This window comes from Dipodomys ordii, unplaced genomic scaffold (genome assembly GCF_000151885.1).
Source record: "Dipodomys ordii isolate 6190 unplaced genomic scaffold, Dord_2.0 Scaffold43, whole genome shotgun sequence".
Classification (NCBI taxonomy): domain Eukaryota; kingdom Metazoa; phylum Chordata; class Mammalia; order Rodentia; family Heteromyidae; genus Dipodomys; species Dipodomys ordii.
In genome coordinates, this window is record NW_012267259.1 from 7,247,379 (window position 1) to 7,271,848 (window position 24,470).

The window sequence follows — 24,470 nt, forward strand, 5'->3', positions numbered from 1 at the left end:
AAGAATTTATCAGAGGAACCTGTCCCTTCCCGTCCCCTCTCCTCCCTTCCTCTCACTTCCCCTAAGTCTGTAAAGAAACTGAGAATTGAGGATCTAGCAAGGCTTAAAAATTGCCCTGCCAGTGATGTGGATCTCAAGATTGTTTTTCTTTATATGTTTCTCTCTGGTGTGGAAGTAATGATTTTGGCATGCAGTGAATTGATCTGCTGTGTCCCAGCATTTGTAATTATAGTAGGAACTTACAAAGTGGAATTTTTGCCAACTAAAAGATTTTCTCTCTCAATAATACTTTGGTTGGTTACATATGAAAAATTGTTCTGTAGTACTACTGTGCATAGAACTATTGTTAGACTTTTTTATAGTATCTTGTTTTTAAGGGAGAAATATATGAAGTTTCATTCATTTTTAAAATCTCTTTTTTACAGTTCGAACTTGTGAAAAGTGAATTATCAGTATTTCTAGCTATCAGAAATCAGTTTCTCAACAACACAGTGTTCAAGGAGGATAAATAGTGTTTTCATTGATCTCAAACACATTGTCTCACTGTTATATCTGGTTAAAATCACGATTAGAACTCCTAATTGTAATCTCCAATTTAAAATTGGATGAGTTAACATTTAATATTCTAGTTGCTCTCTGGATCATTATAAACAAAACCACCTGTTTTCCAGATAACTTTCTTGACCTATGTTTTGGGCCTCTTGTACTACCACTCAACATCTTTTCAAGACAGAATCCTGCGAATTATTCCTGACCACCCCTGCTTCCTTACTGTTCCCTCTCTTAGTTAACTATTCTGTCAGTTATTGCTATTAAGGTGATAAGGACCATGGGTTGAGTTCCTATTATTTAGAGTCATCTTCACAGGGAAAACATGTTTTTGATAGAGATACAATTGCCATTTTTGCCTCCAGTAGATATGTCTTGCTTAGCTTCACTTCCTTTGATCTTTTCAAAAAGATATTACTGCATATATAATCTGTTAGTGCTTATTTTTTCCCATCTAATATTTTGTTACAAAGATTTATTGAGATAGTTGCAATTATTTGTACTACTTGTAGCTATTTTTACTACTTATTAACTACAAAAGTAAAAATCATAATTCAGCCATTTATATGTCAATAGACACTTGAGTTGTTTGGGTTTAGGGTTTGTATTACTTTGCAAAATCTGCTGTTAAGAACATATTCATGTCTTATGTACACGCACAGGTACAGTTTCCTCTTCACTGAATACTTCGATCTGGCATATTGCTTAGTTATGTCAGTGGAAAACTTTATCAACTAGAGTCAAATTCTTACCCAAGCTGTAGGAGAGCTTTTTTAAATTTTATTTTTTATTGTGAGAATACCATACAGAAGAGTTACAATTACATGGGCAAGATACGAGTACATCTCTTATCAAGCATTGTTTCCTCCTCTTTGTTTCCTCTTCCTATCCCTTCCCATACTCCCTCCCTCCCCCGAGCCAGTTCTCCCCCCACCCCCCACCAAAGTTGTAAAGTTCGTTTTTCGACATAAAGACTTGTCCCACTTTTGGGTATTTACCCAAATGATCACAAACAAGACCACACTAAAGCTACCAGCACGACTATGTTTATTGCAGCATTATTTACCATAGCTAAGATATGAAACCAACCCAGATGCCCCTCAGTAGATGAATGGATCAAGAAAATGTGGTATATAGACACAATGGAATTCTATGCCTCCATCAGAAAGAATGACATCACCCCATTTGTTAGGAAATGGAAAGACTTATATTAAGTGAAGTAAGCCAGGCCCAAAGAAACATATGTTCCATGGTTTCCCTTATTTGCAATAACTAGTATATGTCTGAATCAAGCAGAAAAGGTCAGATAAATTGATGTTAGGGGAATGAACCCCAAGATAAGTATTCAAAATTTTTTTTCCTTTCATGCAATTGTTTCTAACATATTTATAAGATGATTTCTATGTTGCTTTGTATGTACCTTCCCCATGGTATGACCCCTGCTTTCATTGTATTTGATGTTGATATAATTTGTGGAGGGGAAGGGCAAAAATAAATTGTTTAATTAGGGATACAGGTGGACCCATTGCAACAAGGAGAGCTTGTGTTGATTAACATAATTTCCAACATTTGGTATTTCAAAGTTTCCCAATGGGCTGTAATGTGGCTTTAATATGAATATCTCTTGAACTCAAGAGATCATAACAGCCTTAGTAACATAATGAGACTTTTTCTCAAGTAAAATAAAATTTTTCAGTTGACAGTACCCCTAGTTTGCATTTTCCTGTTTACAAATAATTTTGAGCATGTATGTTTCTTCTTGAATAGGCATTCTTAAATGTCTGTTCAGGTTTTTTTTTGCTATTTTTCTTTTTTAATTGAGTCATTTTTCTTTCTAATTGCAAAAATCTTTTTATCTTATATTTTCATTTTCCTTGAGATGATCTTGGAAAAATTTTTATATTGTGAGCTCATCTTCTTATGATTAGTGCTTTTAGGTTCTTAAGAAATTCTTCCTTAAGTTCTTAATTTACTTGTAGTTGATTTTTGTGTGTACTGTGAGGGTGAAGTTCAATTTCATTTTCATTCATATAAATCATCAATTTTTCTATATATATATATATATATATATGTATGTATGTATGTATGTATCTGGACTTTGAGGTTTCTTTGCTCTATACTTCTTTGCTCCTCATTCTATTTGTTAATTTATTCCTGTACCCATACCATGCTATTTAACTACTAGAGCTTTATAATTAGTCCTTTCATTCAGTAGGGTCTTTTCTTTTTTCTTCTTCCTTATTCTTTGGTCTGTGTTCTTCCACAGTACATTTTACAGTTGAATTAATGATTCATCACAGCCTGTACTGGAAAGCTGCTGCCTTTCCCCTTGGTGCACCTGCTTCTGCAAACTCAAAACTTGGGAAGCAGAGTTGCTCTTTGTAAGTAAAATGTATACTGAAGGGAAGGGAAGAGATTAAGCTCATTTTCTGCTCTCATCCATCAGAAAAATTACTCAACTTTCTCAGTGGTCCTTTCCTGTCATTTAATGTTAGTGTGTTATTAAGTTTTTCTCTATTAATATTTCTCAATTAAGTTTTTTCTTTCTTGGTAAGTGAATCTAGTCTTATGTATAACCTGATCACAAATGATTTCCAGGTTTTTCTCTCCAGACTTCATCTCTGCCTTTATTTTAAGTTACTTGCTAGATTTATCAACCCGTGTCTCCTTAAACTATGTAAAATCAGTTACCTTTAGCGTGAATGTATTTTTATTAATAGTTCCATGCACCTAGAATTGAAACCTTAGCTCTGTGTGTGGCTCGTCACCTTGTTTGTGCCACTTCACTCTGTTGTACACAGAGACAACAGAAATTTATTCTTTTAAGGTAGGTTTTCTCCAGTTTCACTGTCCTGATCCTATTTTGGAGCTTGTAGTAGTCATTGTTTCATAGCTAAAGTATTTTTAATGGAAATTTGTCAGAGTAATCATCGTATGATTCCCAAGTCTTCACTTACTTGACATTGCCTTTGTACTATAGTTTAATCTCCTTTGCATGGCATTCACAAAACTACTTTGCATTCTAGTCTTCACTCTGATTTATTGATGTCATGATCTCTGTCTTGGGCCAATGTAAACTGATTTCTGTTACCCATGTGTGACTGGAGCTGTTTGCTTCTGTGCTTTATTCATTTGTTCAACAAATAGGTATTAATCATCTACACAGTGGGCATTGTTGTAAGCCCTGAGCAACATCTATGGGCAAACTGACAAAATATCAATCACTGTTTTCATGCACTTACATTATATTGGGGAAGAAGGAACTATATATGCAGTAAATTAGCATGTCTTTTTTATTGGCAGGGGTGGTGGGGAGGGTCCATCCTAGGGCTTGAACTCTGGGCCTGGGTGCTGTCCTTAAACTTCTTTTGCTTAAGGGAAAAGTACTCTACCACTTGAGCCACAGCACCACTTCTGGGTTTTTTGGGGTAATTTATTGGAAATAAGAGTCTCATGGACTTTCTGCCCCTCTGGCTTCAAACCATGATCCTCAGATCTCAGCCTTCTGAGTAGCTAGGATTACAGTCATAAGTCACCAGAGCCCAGCTAACATGTCTTTTTAATAGCTTTTTTTTTCTTTTTGCTAGCCCTAGGGCTTGCATTTAGGGCCTGAATACTGTCCCTGAGCTGCTTTTGCTTGAGGCTAGCACTCTACCACTTGAGCCACACCACCACTTCCAGCCTTTTTCATTTATGTGGTATTGAGGAATCGAATCCAGGGCTTCATGCATGCTAGGCCAGCATTCTACCACTGAGCCACATTCCCAGCCTAATAGCATATTTTTTTAAATGTTATTTTATTGTAAAGATGCTGTACAGAGGAGTTACAGTTACATTTCTTGTCGAGCATTGTTAGCCCTTCCCTTATTATTCTCCCACTATCTCTTCCCTCCCCCACTGCCCACCCGCCCAAAGTTGTAAAGTTCATTTCCAATGTACTGTCTTGTAGGTATCATTGTTGCAATGGGTCATCTTGTGTCCTTGTCTCAGCATTGTGTTATTCCCTTTCCCTTCCCTGAATTAGACAAAGATGCAGGGTACCAAAATCAAGTACAGTGACAACAGGGGATATACCATAGGGGGAAGACATACAAAAGAAACAAAACAATCACATAGTATTAAAAACAACAACAACAGGGGCTGGAAAGGTGGCTCAATGCTTGCCTTGCATGCATGAGGCCCTGGATTCGATTCCTCAGCACCACATAAGCAGAAAAAAACCCAGAAGTGGTGTTGTGGCTCAAGTGGTAGAGCACTAGCCATGAGGCAAAGAGCTGAGGGACAGCACCCAGGTCCAGAGTTCAGGCCCCACGGCCAGAAAAAAACAAACAAAAAACAACAACAACAAAGAAAGACCTCTTGTGTCCATATCTTGGGGTTCATTTCACTTAGCATCATCTTATATGGTTATATGTACATCGCTTTTGAGCTTTTCTGCTGATCTGATAAAATTATCCTAGATGTATATTAATTATTGCAAATGAGGGAAACCATGGGACCTATATTTCTTTGGGTCTGGCTTACTTCACTTAATATGATTTTTTTTCCAAGTCTTTCCATTTTCTAACAAATAGGGCAGTGTCATTCTTTCTGATGGAAGCATAAAATTCCATTGTATGTGCATATATGTATGTATGTATGTATATCTATATCACATTTTCCTGATCCATTCATCTACTGAGTTGGTTCCATATCTTAGTTATGGTAAAAAAAAATGCTGCAATAAACATAGTTGTGCTGGTAGCTTTAGTGTGGTCTTGTTTGTGATCATTTGGGTAAATGCCCAGAAGTAGGATTGCTGGGGTCATAGGAGAGTTCTATGTGTAGTTTTTTAAGGGACCTCCATACTGCTTTCCAAAGTGGTTGAACAACTTTACACTCCCACCAACAATGCAGTAGGGTTCCCTTTTTTACACATCCCCTCAAGTGTCTGTTGTTATTAGAGTTGTTGATTATAGCCATTCTAACTGGGGTGAGGTGGAATCTTAATGTTGTCTTGATTTGCATTTCTTTTATGGCCAGAGTAGTTGAGCATTTCTTCATGTATCTATTGGCCATTCTATTTCTTCCTCAGAGACGACTCTCTTTAAGTCTTTTTTTTTTCATTATCTCTATTTTATTCTTTGGAAGGATAACAGTCTATGTTTTTTAAAATACTTTTTATTGTGAAAATACTGTCCAGAGGGGTTACAATCACATAAGCAAGGTAATGAGTACATTTCTCAGCAAGCATTGTTGCCTCCTCCTTTGTTTTTCCCCTACCACCCCCTCACCCACCCCACTGCCTAAATTGTAACGTTCGTTTTTCGACATATGTCTTGTACATCTCATTGTTGCAATGGGTCAACCTGTATCCCTATTTAAATAATGTTTTTTCCCACATATGTCTTGTACATCTCATTGTTGCAATGGGTCAACCTGTATCCTTATTTAAATAATTTGTTTTTTCCCTTCTGCTCCCCAAATTATACCAACATCGAATACAGTGAAAACAGGGGGTATACCATTGGGTTGGGACATACAAAACAACAAAAAAATCACGTGGTACCTTATAAATGAAACAATAGCAAGAAAGAAAAAAACATTTGTATCCTTCTTTAGCCCACTTATTAATTGGGTGGTTGTTTCTTTGGGAATTTGTTTTTGGGGGGTTAATTTTTTGAGTTCTAAGTATATTTTAGATATGAGGCCCTTGTCCGTTGTATGACTAGTGAAGATCTACTCCCAGTCTGTGGGCTTCCTATTGATCTTGCTATCTATGTCCTTTTCCATGTAGAAGCTCTGTAATTTAATGCAATCCCATTTGTGCAACTTTTCTTTGATTTGTTGTGTTTCTGGGTCTTTATTAAGAAAATTTCAGCCTATGCCAAGGAGCCCTAGAGTTTCTTCTATTCCCTCCTGCAATGTTTTCAGGGTATCTGCTTTTACTTGGAGATCTTTGATCCATTTGGAGTTGATTCTGGTACAGGGTGATATAGAAGGTTCTAATTTTAGTTTTCTACTGTTGTTTAACCAATTTTGCCAGCATCATTTACTGAAGAGGTTGTCTTTCTTCCATTCTATTTTTTTTGGCTCCCTTATTGAAGATTAGGTGGCTATAGGTCTGCAGGTTCATTTCTGGGTCTTCAGTTCTATTCTGTTAGCCCTCAGGTCTGTTCTTGTGCCAGTACCAAGCTGTTCTGATTACTGTGACTTTGTAGTAGAGTTTGAAGTCTGGTATTGATATTCTTCCTGCACTGTTCTTCCTGCTAAGAATTGGTTTTGCTGTTTGAGGTCTTTTATTGTTCCATATGAATTTTTGGACTGCTTCTTCTATTTCCTAATAGCCTATTTTTAATAGCAGGTCTTAAATGCCTGGGACAAGAATAGAACATGGTAAAGGGGAAGAAGAAGGAGGATGCTATGGAAATGAGATGGTCATCAGAATAGGATTCTCCTACTACACTTTTAATTCTTCAGTGTAAGTTTTAGGACAGCAGAGACCATTGTCCATCTTTATTCCCTCTTTGTTTTTTGTTTGTTTGTTTAAAGATGTCTTCCCATTTCTTCCTGTCCAGTCTACATGGGTTTTGGGAACCTGTCTTGAATGACACCCTGACATGAGACCTTTTCCTCTCACTGCTGAAACCAGCTTCCTCTGAATATCCATAACTTTCTTGTTCAAAGTGTTACTTCATTCATTTATTTTCATTTTCTGTGATGGTTAGTGTTGATTATCAACTTGATTGAATTGAAAAATGACTAGGAGATTAATAAAGAATACCTCTGGGTGTGCCTGCTGAGAATCTCTAGACACATTCGGTGAGTGAGACAGCCACTGCGTGGGACGACCCACCCTGCATGTGGGGGACATCATCCAGCTGGGTGAAATCAGCTCACTCTGTCTCTCTGTGTGTCCTGGTTGCCATAAGGTAATCAGCACTCCTTTGAGGTTTGCACCAGCACTCTGATGTTAATACAGCCTTTAACAGTGGAGCCAGATGACCATGAACAGAAACCTCTGAAACCATGCGCCAGAGTAGATCCTTCCTCAAGTTGTTTTCTCAAGCATTTGTCAAAGGAATAAAAAAAAAAACCAACTGGCTAACACACTTGTCCAGTTCTGGGATCTTTGAGAAAAGGTTCATTGTATCTAATATTCATTGCTTCTTTAAGGTAGTTACTGAGCATTGGCTTTGGATGTAATAAACCTGGTTTGATCCTAGCTCTATCATTTCATTATTATGGGATATAAGAAGTTTATTCAGCTATTTGCCTCAGGGTTGTTGGTATTTTTAATCCTTAATTTCTCTTTGTAAAGTTTGATTTATTCTGCCTTATTTCCATGTCATTCTCTTGATTATCTTTCAGTATAGTTGATGTAGATGTGTGCTTGCCTTCCCCTAATACAGGGTATAGTATAGCAGAAACGATTGCTTCTCTTCTTCCATCTTCACTTACACTTCGAATGAGTGGATGTTTGTGTCCATAAAGTATAAATGTTTGGAACACTTTGTGTCATCTATTAAATGCAAAATATGTAGGAGGAGATTTACACAGGACAGTTTTTGACCATTAAACACAAGTCTTAGCCAGGTGCTGGTGGCTCACACCTTTAATCTTAGCTACTTAGGAGGCTGAGATCTGAGGATTGAGGTTTGAAGCCAGCTCAGGCAGGAAAGTCCATGAGACTCTTATCTCCAATAAACTATTCAGAAAAAGCCAGATGTGATGCTGTGGCTCAGGTGGTAGAGTGCTAGCTATCCTTGTTTACAAAACAGTTCAGGAACAGTGCCCTACCACAGACCAAAAAAAAAAAAAAAATCCCTACAAGTCTTAAGTGCCTTAGTAGTTGTTGAAAAAAAGAAGAATGGACCCTCGTCACATGATTTCTACTTTATCTTGGTGTTCTGGCTCTTACACTTAATCTATTCCTTCTCTGTGTTTCCCTTAGAAGTTGTATAGGCATTCTCTAATGTCTTTATATTTATGGGTTTAGAAGCATTGATTTCTGTGAGGCATAACTAGTAAATGATTATATTTTGTGAATGTAAATGCAGGCAAAGAAGGAGAAAAGGTTTCTGGATTGTATCATTGAATTGCAGCCCTTCAGAACGCGCCAGTTACTGGAATGAAGGTCGTCAGTCCTGCTTTCCAGGCCCATCACTGCTGCCTGGAAATTCAGAAGGATAAATCCTGGCTTCCAAGAATGTGGGACTGTTTTTGAGGGATCATAACATTAGCCTATATTCTGTCCAAATTCTTGCCCAATAATACTTTATGGTACATATAATCTACATGTGATGCATAGTTTACTACATTCACTGTTGAGAGCCTGACATGTAAAAATGTGTCAGAGTGTAAAAAGAACCAAGGCTCATCTCAGCCAAAGCAAAACGACCCAGTTCTACTCCTAAATTTGATCTATGTTTACATCTGTTTACAAAATCTAACCATTCCCTCCCCCACCAGCCTAACGCTTCACTGCCCTCTTCTAATAAAAAAATCAATATACACATCCAACACTCATGAGTAACCCTATAATAATAAACCAGAGTACATGCAATTGAAAAAAATAATTCCAGGAAGGAACTGATTAGGATTATAACCATTCACAGTGTTTCTTAAAAGTAGATGGTGTAATTATGCTACCTTCTTGAGAAATCCTTAATCTGTGTTAAACCATCTTTATTAAAATAGTGTGTTTGGAGTTCTTGCCCTTTATACAATTAATGATCCATTTAATGGACAGTTAAGATGTTTTGAATCTCTAACTTAATTCAAATGGACATTTCTTTCTGACTATTTGATGAACATTTATAATATGAACGTTTTTAAAGGAATATATATGTATTCTAAATCACTGGCTTTTGAATACAATATGAAAATATTCTGGGATAAAAATTTTATCTTTAAAAAATATATTTATTTTTCTAGGAATATACTTGCTTTGCTTTTGTACTTCCTACTTCGTTTTGATAATTTTCACAATTTTTATATTAAAATTAAATAAACTTTAAAAATATGAATTCTTTATACTTTTGCAAAACGTATCAATTCCTTATGCAAAATTGTGAAAGCACATCATATTATTCACTCTTTTACTAATCTTTGATGGTTACACTTTGATAAATAAATAGATCATCTAAGATTCAATAGGCCAATTGCAGCATATAATAGCTATTCAGAGGCAATTAAACTGCCTTTTTTTCATGTCGGCATGTGAGCTGCCCTTTCGCAACCTTCAACTTGATTCGTGGTGATTCAAAATTAACTTAAAAGTCTTGTTTGCTGACAGCTTAAAGCTTAATTGACTGAAAGCCAAATAGAGTGTGTTCTGTATTCAGCACTAAGGCTATTGATAAAGCCATGTGTAAATTGTGCATGGTGAAAGACAGCGATTGGGCCTCCTGTTCATGTATTAGTCCACAACTTAGCATTGCTGCACAGTCAGAATTGCTTTGTCAAGTCTTTTATCACACCAGGTTAACTCTCTCTGGACTAGCTTCAGCAGCAGACCAGTCGAGTACTGAGCTTCCACAGTACAGTGGGGCCTGCCATAATTCTGGTACTTATTTATGGTTTCTATTTTTTTTCTCCCTTTAATATAGTATTGGTCCTCAATTTTTGAATAGAACTACTGCTGGTATGTTTCTAAAACCTTCTCATTTTCTGTATTTGTCACATTAGGATGGGCAGATTCTTTATTTTGAGGGATTTTGACAACTATTTTAAGAAAAATTAGTAAATTAGTATCCTGAATGCTTAATAGCACAATGTAAGGATTACATTCCAATAACAATTAGACTGTGCTCTTTTAATAATCTCATACAAATACCTTTTAGTGATCATTATACCTTATAGATAGGAAAATTTTTTTAATTTTTAAGGGGTAACTGAGATGTATTATTCATATATAGCTTCTATAAAATTTCATTCATATTGATAAACAGATTTAGCATATCCATTTGTATAGAAATTTTTAATTGCATATAAACATTAACAAGAAAAATTCAGAAGCAAAACTAAAATCAATCTCAGAAGCACTTTACTATTGTCAGCTATAATAGAGTATGTTTGGGATTCTGTATATTTTACTGTGACAATTTTTAAATCAGATATTAATATTTAAAATTAATTTTATTATGTAACATGATTTGAAGATGTTTTTCTAAATAATGTTTATGTCATAGTTTTGGGTTTTTGACTAATTTTATATGAACAATATTTAAATATATTTATGGTAAATTCTCATTTCTTCTTTTTATGTGTTGCCTTAAATTTAGCACAAGGATTCATCTTATATTCTGTTAGCATATATTAAATTTTACATAATAAAGGGTTTCATTATGACATTTTACATATGCATATAATGAATGTACTTTGATCACCAGATACATAATTCCTGTGTTTCTCTATTTTATCTTCCAGCTCAGAATTTGCTACATTAAATTTTTTCATTTACATGTTGTCTTTACTGATAAATATTTGATCAGTGATAAAACTTAAATTATCTAATCTTTTCACATTCTAATGTAACTATTGGCCTTGATAATTTGGTTATGATGAAATTTTATTATTTCCTATTTCAGATGATATGTAGTGGCTATGAAAATATACATTTTAAACACTTGCATGCAGAATATGTGTTTTCATTTTCCTTTTATTTTAACCTAAGACTTACAGTTGGATATTGTTTTATCTCTTATTGATATTCTGGTAACCATGGCTATCTAATTTTACCTGCCTTCCCCATTGATTTCCAATAAAAACCTGGTCTATTCATAAAGAATCAGGATAAGTTGCAACTTAGTTTCAAAATGACTATAATTTAAAATAGTGTGTTGCTTCTGTATACTTTTCAATAAAACTGTAATCATGCTTCAAAATGTAAAATCCAGGAGAGAACTGGTTTTATTGAAGTTTCACCTATACCCAGTGAGACTTGAGTCAAGAATGAATTGCTTTTATTGATCATGTTTTTGTATTAACAGTTAATCTAACATATCTTTAAAAGCATGAATTATTTGAAAACAACATTTTGTTTCTGTTTTATAACATAGTTGTTTAGTATTTACAAATGATTGCATTGTCAGAGAGGGAAAACAAAATTCCGTCTTATTTTCACCTTTTAAAAAAAGAAACTGAACAATAGGAATAAAAAGGAATTTCATTTTAAATTACTTAAAGACAATTTTAATGAGACAGAAGCAACATAGTTCTTAAAATATAGGAAATCTGAGTAAGTATTGGCTTTCTAAGAGTAAGAGTTTCTGGTTACAGAACTTGAAGGGGTGTGAGCACACAGCAAGCAGGCCTTACTGACAAAGTCAGCAGGAAGTTAAGAGGTTGCTGAGGTCCTGAAAGAGTTCCTTCTCACAGAGAGCATGGCTTAAATTAGATTCAGCTGCAATCATTTTGTTAGTCACATACTTTTTTAAAGTGCCTATAGAAGCAAGTTATAATGAGAAAACTTCGTGTTTTTTATTTATTGTCAAAATATATTTTCAAAACTTTTGAGATTCAAGGCTCTTTTCAGTAAGCAATGGTTTATGTTGACAATATTTTTGCTAAGTCTGAATGGTCCCTGTGTATTCCTGTTTTCTTGCTATCTGCATCGTATTCTTTTTCATATGTAGATTATTTTCAGTTTTATTACTTTTCCTAAGAGGCTTCTTCTTTTCTGAATGACTAGGATGATACTTTGTTTTTAGCTCATGATTTGATCGATTCAGTGCATTTATTGATGGATCATTAACAAGTGGAAAGCAATGATCATTTTCTATTCTAAAGTGTATTGGCTGAGATTTAAAAATCTTATTGTTGCAACTAAGGCCGTTAAAATGCTTTGTGATGAAATTTGGTTTTATAATATCTTTGAACCTCAAGATATTACTAATTGACAGTGTTGTGATATCAAAGTACTGTGATACTTGTTCATATGTTAGCAGTTGAACTATGTTGGGATAGGAAGAGAAAAATGAAAATCTCAAAGGTGAACTATACTAATAAGTAAAATGCTAGAAAATTTCTAAATATTGGTTGATATTTATACAATGTATACTTGGAATTTTAACATATATAATAGCTTAAATAATACATTAAATTTTGTATTTAGTTATCCAGATACTGCTTGGAAAATATCAGATGTCATCCACTTAAATAAAATGTTAATCAAATGTCATGACTCTCATTTAGGTTGAAATCTATTTTAAATAAATTGAAAATGATCAGTTGTAAAATTGTAGATGAGATCATAAGTATCTGGCCATATATTTTTATTTGAGCTTTTAAAAAGTGAAGAACAAATTAATGTCGTGCAGAAATTACATTTTCATTAATATTAGCTTGAAACTGAGAAGATTAGTGTAATAGCATATAAGAATTAAGTACAGAGAAAATTACCTTGACCATCAAATTTACACATATGGTCCAATAACATTACTAGATAAAGACCATTCTCTGCTATTATTTAATCTTTCAGGTAATAGAATATAAATATATCTTAACTTTTTCTTTTGACTTTACAATACCTAAAGTAATGTAGGTTTCCATTTTAGCAACTATTCAGAAACTAGGGTAAACATATATTGAAATTTAGGTATAACTTGTCTTGATAAAGAAAGCATCATTTTAAAGTACAAATGGAATCAAAGCCAAGATTCAGTGAATTTTCTATCATGATTAACTTATATTTTCTTTTCTTTTAAATTTTATTTGTGCTCTATTTGATGCCAAATAGGACAGTAGGAGAGATGTTAGGATTTATTTGGATTAAAGATCCAGGAAGGAGTTGCTTGTAGCTCTGTGAAGTTGTCTTGTGTTATCTAAATCAGACTGATCATTACATTGAAACTCTCTTTACTAATCCTTTGTATCCATTGTACTCTAATCCAGTGACAAATTTGTAATACTATTTGGGGACTATTTTTGATAAGGTGATACAGAGCTAAACAGTGACCAAAACATCTCTAAGTGCTAATGAGTACTTACTTGGTAGTCTATACTAATGCTTTAGTGCATGCCGAACAAGTTTAGATGTTAAGCTTTTTAGGAGGAGTGAATGATGGCTAATGATTATTTAATGACAGATCTCTGGACTGAAAGGCATTTAGCACTCAAAGTATACTGCAAAGCCTATTTCTCAAAGCTTCAGACAGGTTTATTTGGTCTCACCTTGAATAGAACAGTGCTGTATTGATTTCATTGGTGTGGATTTAAACACACTATCGGCTTAGAATAGCACTAGTATGCAGTAGAAAATGATTGTCTTTAACCCTTAGCTATTCTTTTATATTGCCATGTGAGTTTTTTTAAATAATTTACATTTATTTCTAATATTTGGACCTTAGTATATAACATGTGTACATGTACATTTATGATTCATATCAAGTTATTAGATGATTTGTGTAGAAGAAGCTGATTTAAATTTTTATTTGAATTCATGTTTTTACCATATATTGTATCTGAAGAAACTTTTATCCCATGGGTATTGTTGGATATTCATGCTTTTCTAGATAATATGCTGATATTATCATTCTATTAAAATTATTCATTTGGTTTGGGATAGCATTTTTTTACTCAGTACTTCATATTGTTTCAGCATGTTTTAATATTCCATATAAATTTATATATAAAAGCAGTCTGATGTAGCTACTTTGTTTCTTGATGGCATATTTTCCTCCATTCGTCTCTTTCTAATTATAAATCTTATTTGCTCATTATTTTAAGAAATGTTTGCAGCATTGAAAAGACCTAATAGTCATTCATCTTGGAGCATTTGCCCAATATTAACAAGTTTCTATGTAACAAACACTGACCTAAAGGCCAGTGAACATACTGATGATCAATCTAGGTGATGTTGCCATGAGTGCCTACTCTTTTTGTGCCCTTCACCTTGTCACCTAAGCACGTAATCCACTTACCTTTCTTGTCTATAGAATATGGGTATTGGTTTGGTTAAAACATCTCTTTGACCTCCACTTTTCCTCTGAAATTTTCCTTAAATAGTCTTCTTTTCTTGGGCCTACAGGATGTTTTATAATTCCCCTTTTTACTTGTTCTTATCCTTTTAAAGTCTCAGTGGTATTTGTTTGTGTAAAATTGGGAAGTGATTGTAATAGGCCTATAATTATGTCATTAGCACAAATACATTAGTAGGTAGGTTATATACCCTAATTTAGCAGATGGAGTTTTTTAGGAACAAGTGTCTTTTTGTGTTCCTTTTCTTCAATTATTTAAAAGATGAAGTTTAGTATTTTCTGTTGGTACATTTATATTAGCAACCTTTTCTCTTTAACATATTTGAGAGGAATTTTTTTCCATAAGTAAATACTGTTGCTTATTTTGTAGAAGTCAAATACATTGGTTAATACACTGGATAAAATATTAAAGAAGTTGTTCACTTATTCTTCTTATTAGTAAGTTACAAAAGGAAAATCTTAATTACTCATCAAATTCTTGCATTGATGAAAGCAATCTGTGTTGAATTCTTGTGTGGCAATTTATAATACTGAGACCAGTAGTTTTGTACTGGTGTTAATCGTTAGTAATTCTAAGTTTTATCTTCTCTTAATTTTTATTTCTCTTTGTTCTTTCACAGCCTCCCAGCAGCTAAGTACAAAAACAAAAACATAGAGCTATCTTTGATTTTTTTTGGGGGGGTCCAGTCATGAGGCTTGAACTCTGGGCCTGGGCGCTGTCCCTCAGCTCTTCAGCTCAAGGCTAGCACTCTACCACTTGAGCCATAGTACCACTTCTGGCTTTTTTCTTTTTGCTTATGTGGTGCTGAGGAATCGAACCCAGGGCCTGAGGCATGCAAGGCAAGCGCTCTACCACTGAGCCACCTTCCCAGCCCTGTTATTTGTTTTTATTTAACATCAATCATCAGATTTTGTAGGTTTGTGTTTTTTTTATATGGGAATTTTATCATAAAAATTAAGATCAGAAAGCTTTCTTTTCACAACTCAACATTAGGGGGAAATTTGCCTTCCTTTGTAGCAGACATTTTTTTAAATTCGCCTTTAAAAATAGCACATCTTCAAAAACTCCACATCTAGATTAAAACATTAAACTTTTCTATTAGTGTTCATCTCAGGAATGGTGGGAGTAGCAATGGTAGTAGTAATTCTCACAAATCACCAAGTTAGCCAGCCCACATAGCTTGCTTGGTTACACATTGAAAGAGCTGGGCAGAAATTCAGGGCCCAGAAGCTGTTTTGGTTTAACAAGTACAAAATAAAAATTAATAGAAACTAGTTAGAAAATCATATAGAATAGTTACTTGAAAGAAAATATTAAGAGATTTTAATTTTTTACATGCTTATTCGAGAAGGCTTACAGTAAAGCAAACTGTTTTTATAGACAAAAAGTCAGTGAAAATTTGCCAAATTATAATTAGAGTTAATTTGATAGGCTTTTTATAGCTGTCATAAAATGAGGAAATACAAAGTAGTTTAAAATCATCTTCAATAACCTCATAAACACATAATCACATATCTACATGTAGCTTAAAAATGATGACAACCCAATCATGTACAAGCTCAGAAATGAAAATACTGTATTGCAAACTTGCAATTTCATTAAGCTCTCTGAACTACTTAGAAATCTTTGGGAAAATGAGAATTAGCCGCTTTCCAATGTACATTTTTCTTTACTAGTGCCAGACAACTCTGTTGCATTGGTTGTGTGTTAATAATGAGCACATACTCAATAGTTATAGGCTATGGTTTACTTTACCAGTGGCTTTATCTTTTAAATATAAAGGTTTATTTTACTTGTGTTTTCTTAGCATTTCTTGTAAAGATTTGCATTCTTGATTATTTATATAACCAGTAAGTTTAAATTCAAAACTGTCTTTAACTTTATTTCTCCTTTAAATTTGTTTCTTCCTTGTTTTCTTTCTTTGTTTTTTTTTGTTTTCCTTTATTGATTGATTTTTTTTCTGTTTTGTTTGTTTTTGTAGTTCTAGAAATTGAACTCAGGGCCTTATATGCTAGGCTTGCATTCTACATCGTGAGAAAATTCTCGATACTTTCTCATATAAATTTACTTTCACATTTCTTAAAAATTAGATACTGGGTGATAATCTTTACCAAATTTTGATAACCCACAAAATTCTGACTAAAAAAAGATGAAAACTTCAGGTATCTGCTATTTCTGTTTCATTGCATCTGTTATTTGTGCACTATGAACATTTGCTTCAGGATCATCAAATATTTTTTAATTTTTTGTTATTATAAAGGTGATGTGCAGAGGAGTTACATTTATGTAAATTGGGTAAGAACACATTTCTTTTTTGGATGGTGTCATGCTTTCCCTCACTCTCTTGAATTTTCAAAATTTTACCTAATATATGCTATTACTACATAATTATGGTCAGTAATTACATTGTCCTTAACTGTGGATTCCATTATTTCTATTTAATGCCTCACAGTAAAGAAAGCAGAAGAAAAAATAAACATGAAATGAGGTCGTGATTTTTTTAAACCAGAAATAGCATTATAATGTATAAGAAACCCCTTAGAAAATTTAATTCACTCTAAAGAAACCTTTAATACCTTTAAAATTGGTTTCATTTAGTCATATGTCATTGTTTCATTATTGGGACCAAATATATAGCAACTCCCAAAACTTGAATACTATGAGTTTCCATATGTATACTTCCTCAGAGGTGGCACCGGATCTTATTCCTTTTGATCTCAGCTTGTATCACGAAATGGCTAGAGATAATTGTCTCGGTGAAAATATTTTTAAGTGAATCCAACAAATGATTTGTTATTTGATGAGTAAAAATGACCTCAGGTGTAACAATTTTGTTTCTCACTGTGCTGTCATGCCTACATATAAAATCTACACACAACATATTCTAAAAGTCACAAAATGGTTCATATATCCTGCTGGATCTTCTGCAGAAAAAATGTCTATGCCATTATTTTTATGTCAGTCTCATTGCAGGTATTATTTTTTTAGCAATAACTTTGAGACAGACTTACCAGGTTTTCAGATTTATATGCTTATACAAGCAACTTATACCATTGGCTTTCAGAAATTTTCCTTTTTTCAAGAGAAAGGTAATAATTCTATTATGATTATAATTTGTACATTTCTTAAAATTTGGCATTTGTCTCGCATTCATCTTTGAAAGGTACATTGAACCAGAATTGAACATTTTCAGAAGCTGTTATCTACACAATTTCTGATTATCTGAATGTCTTAGATATGTAGTCTTTTTTTTTAAGCCTCAATTTTCTCCCAAACTGACAATGTTTACACTAAAGTTAGAGGTATAGAAAAGTAATAGACTATTTGATTGATATTTTGATAGAGAATAATGGGAAAATAAGATGATTAGTGTCATGGAAAAATAAAAAACAGTAGTATCTCTGAAAAATAAGACTTTTTTCCATTAAGAACTTGAAAAATGTAATTTTCCTTCAAAGGTTAATGTTTCTAGTTGTCAAAATAACACTCCAAGATAATGATATTAAATTTTTCTTAAAAATCATTTTTACTAGCCAGCTATATTGCTTTGAGCTGACTTAGTCGGAAATGGCTTGACATATCTTGTCAAATATGTGCACATATACAATATACACTATGTAGGGACATTATTTCAAAATGGCTTAATCAGCAGCAGCTGAAAGAAATATGCATTTGCAGAACCCAGTGTGTTCCAGCAGGGGGCTATCGTGCATGCATACAAATTAACAGCATGTTTGTTCTCTTTGGTTTTCACGTGAGAGAGAATAGTGCCCTTAGCAGCAGCAACTGTAAAAGCCTCCTACATTTGGGGAGCACATTCCATCTGCTCAGTCAATAGATGTGAGGAAAACACTGGCAGATGTGTCACATTAAGAACATGAACAACAAAATATTCTTAATGCTAGGAGGGAAACTCCCACACTACCAACATTCTGCACACACTCCTGCATTGGTAGTAATAAGAAAACATGTTGAATTGCACTATAATACTCATTTTTCATAGGTTCATCTTTTTTCCACAGGAAGTAGAAAAAAAAATGAAAAGTAATTGCATTGTTTTACTTACATGCAGAAGTAAAATTCCATATTTACCCATCTGCAGTTATACATTCCTCCAAAATTTATTTGCCATGTAAAAATTATAAAGCTGTAAGCTATGTCAACAAATAAAAATAATATGCAATACTCATATAAAAGCACTTAGTTTAGGAAAGGAATTTAATTATATCACTAAGACTATACTATGTGGATATATATTGTGTGTATATATTTATATTAAGAGCTAACACTTAGCAGCATATAAAGAAGATCAAACATGTAAAAATAAATAATAGTCTGTTAAGCAACCAGGTATATTCATTTAGATAGTAATCAGAAGAAAAGTTATTTAGATTAAAGTATTTTTTTGAATTTGAATTCAACTTTTTAAAATCTAGTTTAAAGTGTCTTCATTAGACCAATTTCACCATCAGGTATTATTTTAAATTTACCTTTACTTACTATACAGTTTTGTACATGCTTTTTATGGCCAATATTTGTTAATAGCACATTTAACATATCTTTGGAGTTGGGAAAATAATGTTAGATAAAAATGAAATTTTTAGCAAACTATTTTATTGCGCTGGAAATAGAAATATAATGTAGCTTTATGGGTTAACATTTATAGAGTTTCAGTAATATGCAGTGACCATTCTAATTGTGTGCTGATGCCACATAGCAAATCATGTGTCCGAATTCTTGTCCTCTAGATTGCCATATGAACAAGGTTCACTTTGCTATATATGCACTCATTTGTTAATAACTAAAACCTAGTATTAACACGTACACTTCGTTACAAATAAAAGGAAGTGTGTAAAGATCCATAATGGAAATTAGTTTCTCCTTAATTATTTTAAATAATCTCTACATGCTGCCCTTTTGTTTTTAACGTGAGGCTGAAGCCTTACAACTTACTGGTCTTCTTTGATTATTTTTTATTTTGTTTTAGAAAGGTCATTGTTTTTCTATTTTTAAAGTCGTGGTTATTTTTAATATGTAACACTATATATCTTAATTAAATGCAAATGATTGTCACTTTGCTATATTAATAACAATTTATCTCATACATACGATTGGAAAATACTAAATTCTAAAAACAGCACTTAATATCTTATTTTTTTATTTATTATGGACAAATATCTATTTCTCAATTTTCAAAATGATGTTTTAAGTTACACTGAAAATTCAGGTGAAAAATCACAAAATATTGTTATCATTTGGACTGTCACTTGGGCTCTATCATGTGCCAGAACTAGGTATTAAAATCATATGTTGATTTTAAAAAAATACTGTCACTAGGGTTATCACTAATTTCTTAATGTTAGAAATGTTTTAAGTGTGCTTGTAATCTTAAGGGACTTATGATTGAGTTGAACCACATTATTAAATTTTTTACTAGATGCTTATATATAAGTAAATTATTTTTTAAAAACATTCTGATACTGAGTCCTAAACAAAGAAGCAATATTTTGAAAACATATTTAACAGATCTGAAGTATTTTCTCGGAGTAATAAATTGTTGGTATGTACTTATCTAAGGTTTTAATACTTAATACAATAGCAGTACTCTGTCAATATATGGCTAATTGCAGATATAAAGTATCTGCTGGTAGTCCATCTCTCATAAAACCTCCGTTAGCCTTAATTCAAATCCATTGATTCCTATTCCAGTTAAAGCTGAGGAACTTAATATGTCTTTTAATCCTTTTATTGTAAGCTAGGATAAAATTAATTTTACCCTAGAACTGCACAAAGCCAATTAACATGATCTTTAGAGTTATTTAGTAAAGTGCTTCAAACTGTTAAATTTATCTTGACCTCTTGGTTGCACTCTCTGACTGCTTTTTAAATGAAGTAATCAATATCTCATAGCCCTTTAAATAGCTTAAATTTCTCAGATATTTTACCTGTGCTCTAGTTAAGCTGTAAGTAAAGCGTTTACTCCTGTTCGTGTAAAGCTGGAGTCAATTATGCTAAATCTACAGACAATTATGTACTTTTGAGAACATTGTATGAATTAAATGGTTGTTTTAATAAAATCAAAGCCTCATATTTTGTTAAAAGTAATCCAGTAATGAAGAAACATATTTCCACAACAAATATGTATCCTGTCTACAACCTAAAATACAGAAAGAACATTTTTGTCCCTTTACCATTGCACGTAGCTGCTGTTTTCCACATAGAGCTAGTTGAAGGTATTAATTTTCTTACTGTGATAGGGTGATCAACCGTCCTGTCAAGAAAATGGATCTCTATGTCACCCTTTAGCATGATTAAATGGAGCTATGGCTCTGTGAAAAAATACCAAATTTTCATGAGACAAATGAAAACTGTGGGAAGGTTTACTTTTCGAGAATTGTTTTACTTTTAATATTTCAAAATCTCCCATTTGATTGTCAGTTTATTTGTAGGAAAACATTGCACCTAATTACATATCCCTGCTGTTATTCAACAGAAAACTCAGGCCAAACTAATAATGTAAAGATGCGTCCAAATTTGAACAATAAAAGAACAATAAATTGTTTGTAATTTTAGAATAGTAAAAAGAATATGCATCTGGACCTTAAAGAATTACTAATTAATCAATGTCCCTTTTAGGGAGTCCTTGTCCTTTTTTGCCTCTATCCTTATTAACAAAGAGCAATCATCTTTTCACATCTGAATGATGACAAAAATTCCATCCTGTAGAATTTCAGCATCAGCCAATTGGACAGTGTTATTATGAGCCCAGACACGTGCCAAACTTTAAATCACCCCAAGTGATGTTTCCAACAGCTAATTAAGATTTCATATTTTGGCCACTTAGCAGACGGCACCTGTTACAATTCTTTCTATTAGATTAGGGATAAAATTTACAAATGGCTGTTTGAAAGAACATTATTAAAACTCCCCTAACTCTTCATTTCTTCCCAAGAAGCTGGAGTTAAGACAAGATTGAGGTAATTAAACAAAAGGAACTGAGAGAACGTGGGGAACCGGGGATAGAGGTGGAGCTCTCCAAGTGCCCCGTTGTTTAATTTCCTACTGGAAGTAGCCCATGTGTGTTTCTGGGTCCCCTCCCCCTGCATGCAGTGGCCCTTGCAGAGGCTGAACGGCTGGGGTCAATGCCTTGCCTATTGATCAGTATCCCTGCAGTCCCTTGCTCCAGCAGCTGCTTCATTGGCTTCTTTCAGGGCCTGCTTCAGTACATTAGAATAGAAATCCATAACCAGAGCTGTGCTCATCCAAGCAAGGGAAGAAACTAAATTAAATGGTATAAAACAATCTTGGATCAGGAGTTTGTGCCAATTCATCTTGATCTAAGATGTCACACCGGGCTCTCTGTCTGAGCACCTGGGCTAGAGGCAGCCATAGTGAAAATAGATGGAGTTGCGATCATTCATTTGTCAGCTAAGGAGCAAGGCAGCGGTTAGCAATTCCCTTCTGCAGAGGTCAGCTGACAGAACAATCAGTGCAACTGCAGAATAGAGCTTTCCTTTGAACTATTGTTATGGAGCATGCTCTTGCTGAGACATGGGGGAGGGGAGCATGGTTTGCTTCCTGTTTCAAGAATATACTACTTAAAGAGTAAAATATGTAGTACTGTAATAAACTATAATTGGTGAATCTGGCTGCAGTGGCATTGTGTTCTTATTGTCTTGTGTCTGCTCTTGCACATAAATAAAGTTAGATTTAAATGCACATACTTCCATATAGACTATCAAACTGTATTATTTTGTCTGAAATTAAGGTGCTTTCAAACACAGAGGCAGTGATCATTGATTTTTTTTCTTGGTATGGTTAAGCTTTTACATGTTTTTTTCACTTTAGTTACCTTAACTATCACAGAACCCTGTTATATTCTGTTTTACTTTGAATCTGTAATAGCATAAACCCTCTAATACTTTTTTAAAAAAAATTAGCAGTTGTACAAAGATGTTAGAATTCTGTATGTAAGGATATAAGTACAATGCATCTTGATCAATACCTCTCTCTCTTTAAAAAGAAGTAGAAAATATCTATGAAGTGATAAAAAAAAAGTACACTATGGTATCAGATTGAAAAATATTTGTTAGTATTAGTTAAATGTTTTAGGATTGTTATAAGAAATGTAATTGATGAAATGTGACTTTTACAATGATTTTGTGACAGTGAAGGAGCATCAATAAGCAGCATATGTGTAGTCGGAAATATACTGCACAAAATTTCACAAATTAGGAAAATGGGTAATAAATTAAACTTGTCTTAAAAATAACAATATTTTTAAGGATAACTCTATTCTTTGTGGACTCATTTGAGAATTGTGATGTACAGAAACTAAGAAACTATAACAACAGCAACCATCAGTCTTTTTTGGTGTTATAGTCACCATTTCCATTGCTTACACTCAACTAGGTCTTTTTGCTCTGTCCAGTTACTCTAGTCCTTTGTTTAAAACAAATTTAATTTATATCCTCATGTTTTGGTCTTTAGGTTGTTTATCAAGTGTCCCACAAATGAAGAAAATTTCTACATCTTATGAGGAAAGACGGAAACAAGCTACTGCGATCGTTTTACTAGGCGTTATAGGAGCTGAATTTGGTGCTGAAATTGAGCCTCCCAAACTGCTGACCAGGCCCCGGAGCTCTAGTCAGATTCCTGAAGGATTTGGTTTGACTAGTGGAGGATCCAACTACTCACTGGCCAGGCATACATGTAAGTTTTAAAATTATTAATGCTAATCTGTTTTTTTTGTGTACATTATTTGCCAGCAGAATCTCAACATATTAAATACAGCCCAAGTTTGAGCTCATCTATAATGCTTGAGTGAAGTTATAAAGCAATACCATCTCTTTGGAGTGTTGCTTTTTGGGTATAGTTATCAAAAACTTATAGATAGATTAGTTTTTTTGGGGGGGGGCTGTTTTTTGTTTACTTTTTGTCAAGATGCTTGCCAAAATTTGTGAAAGCTTGTTTCAAATTAAATTTTTTTGAAAGTAATTTCTGAAGAACTATATAACTTGTTCTAAATGTGGTTTGAAAAGTCACAAACTGGAAATAACAAAAGAAAACAGCATAGCTGAAGAATGGTGATTTTTTAATTACTTTTACAATTTAAAAATTCCACTGACATTGTTTTTATCGTTGTTACCAGTCCTGGGACTAGAACTCAGGGTCTGGGCACTGTCCCTAAGCTTCTTTTGCTTAAGGTTAGCATTCTTCCACTTGAGCCACAGCACCACTTCCGTCTTTTTCTGTGTATGTGGTACTGAGGAATTGAACCCAGGCTTCATACATGCTAGGCAAGCACTCTACCACTAAGCCACATTCCCATCCTCCACTGACATTTTTTAAATGACCTCTAAAGTCTTACCATTTGAACTCAAAGGGTTTGCACCACACAGCTGCCTTCAGGTCTATGTTTGGTATGTGTTTGGGAATGAGGTCTTTGTGTACTTGAGCAATAGCATTCCTTAGGTCAAAGTGTTCCTACTTTGTTGAAAAAACATTTTGAATGAATTTCATCATCTTTTAAGGACCAAATAATCTTACTGATTGTACTGATTGTACCATTTTGTTCTTCGTAGAACAAAATGTTGTGCTTCAGCCTTTCCACAATGGGAAAAGCTGCATGTTATCCAACAGTTACCACACAGAGATCTTCACTTAACCATTGTCTCATTCTCTTGCTGTAATTGCCAGTAGCCATGTTAGTGCCTTCTGTTATAAAAATCTTCAGTGTAGTAGCTGCTGCTTCTGTAATTTTTCAATGTTCAATTAAACAAATGCTTATGAATGATTTTCTCTTGACTTCTATTTGACATTAAGAATCTGGGAAGTTGGCTCAGTGGTAGAGCGCTTGCCTTGCATGCCTGAGGCCCTGGGTTCGATTCTTCAGCACCACATAAGCAAAAAGAAAAAAGCTGAAGTGGCACTGTGGCTCAAGTGGTAGAGCACTAGCC

The 24,470-nt window shown here is 33.8% G+C and overlaps 1 protein-coding gene across 3 annotated transcripts in view; it reads left to right on the forward strand.

Annotated features, from left to right (window-relative positions):
• The window catches only part of Wdr7 (WD repeat domain 7), a 295,434-nt gene that overhangs the window by 144,010 nt on the left and 126,954 nt on the right, over positions 1-24,470 (forward strand). For all 3 annotated transcript variants that reach the window (XM_013019010.1, XM_013019012.1, XM_013019011.1), the window contains exon 20: positions 23,002-23,223. In XM_013019010.1, the coding sequence (XP_012874464.1) occupies positions 23,002-23,223 (222 nt within the window). The remainder of the gene's footprint in view (positions 1-23,001; positions 23,224-24,470) is intronic.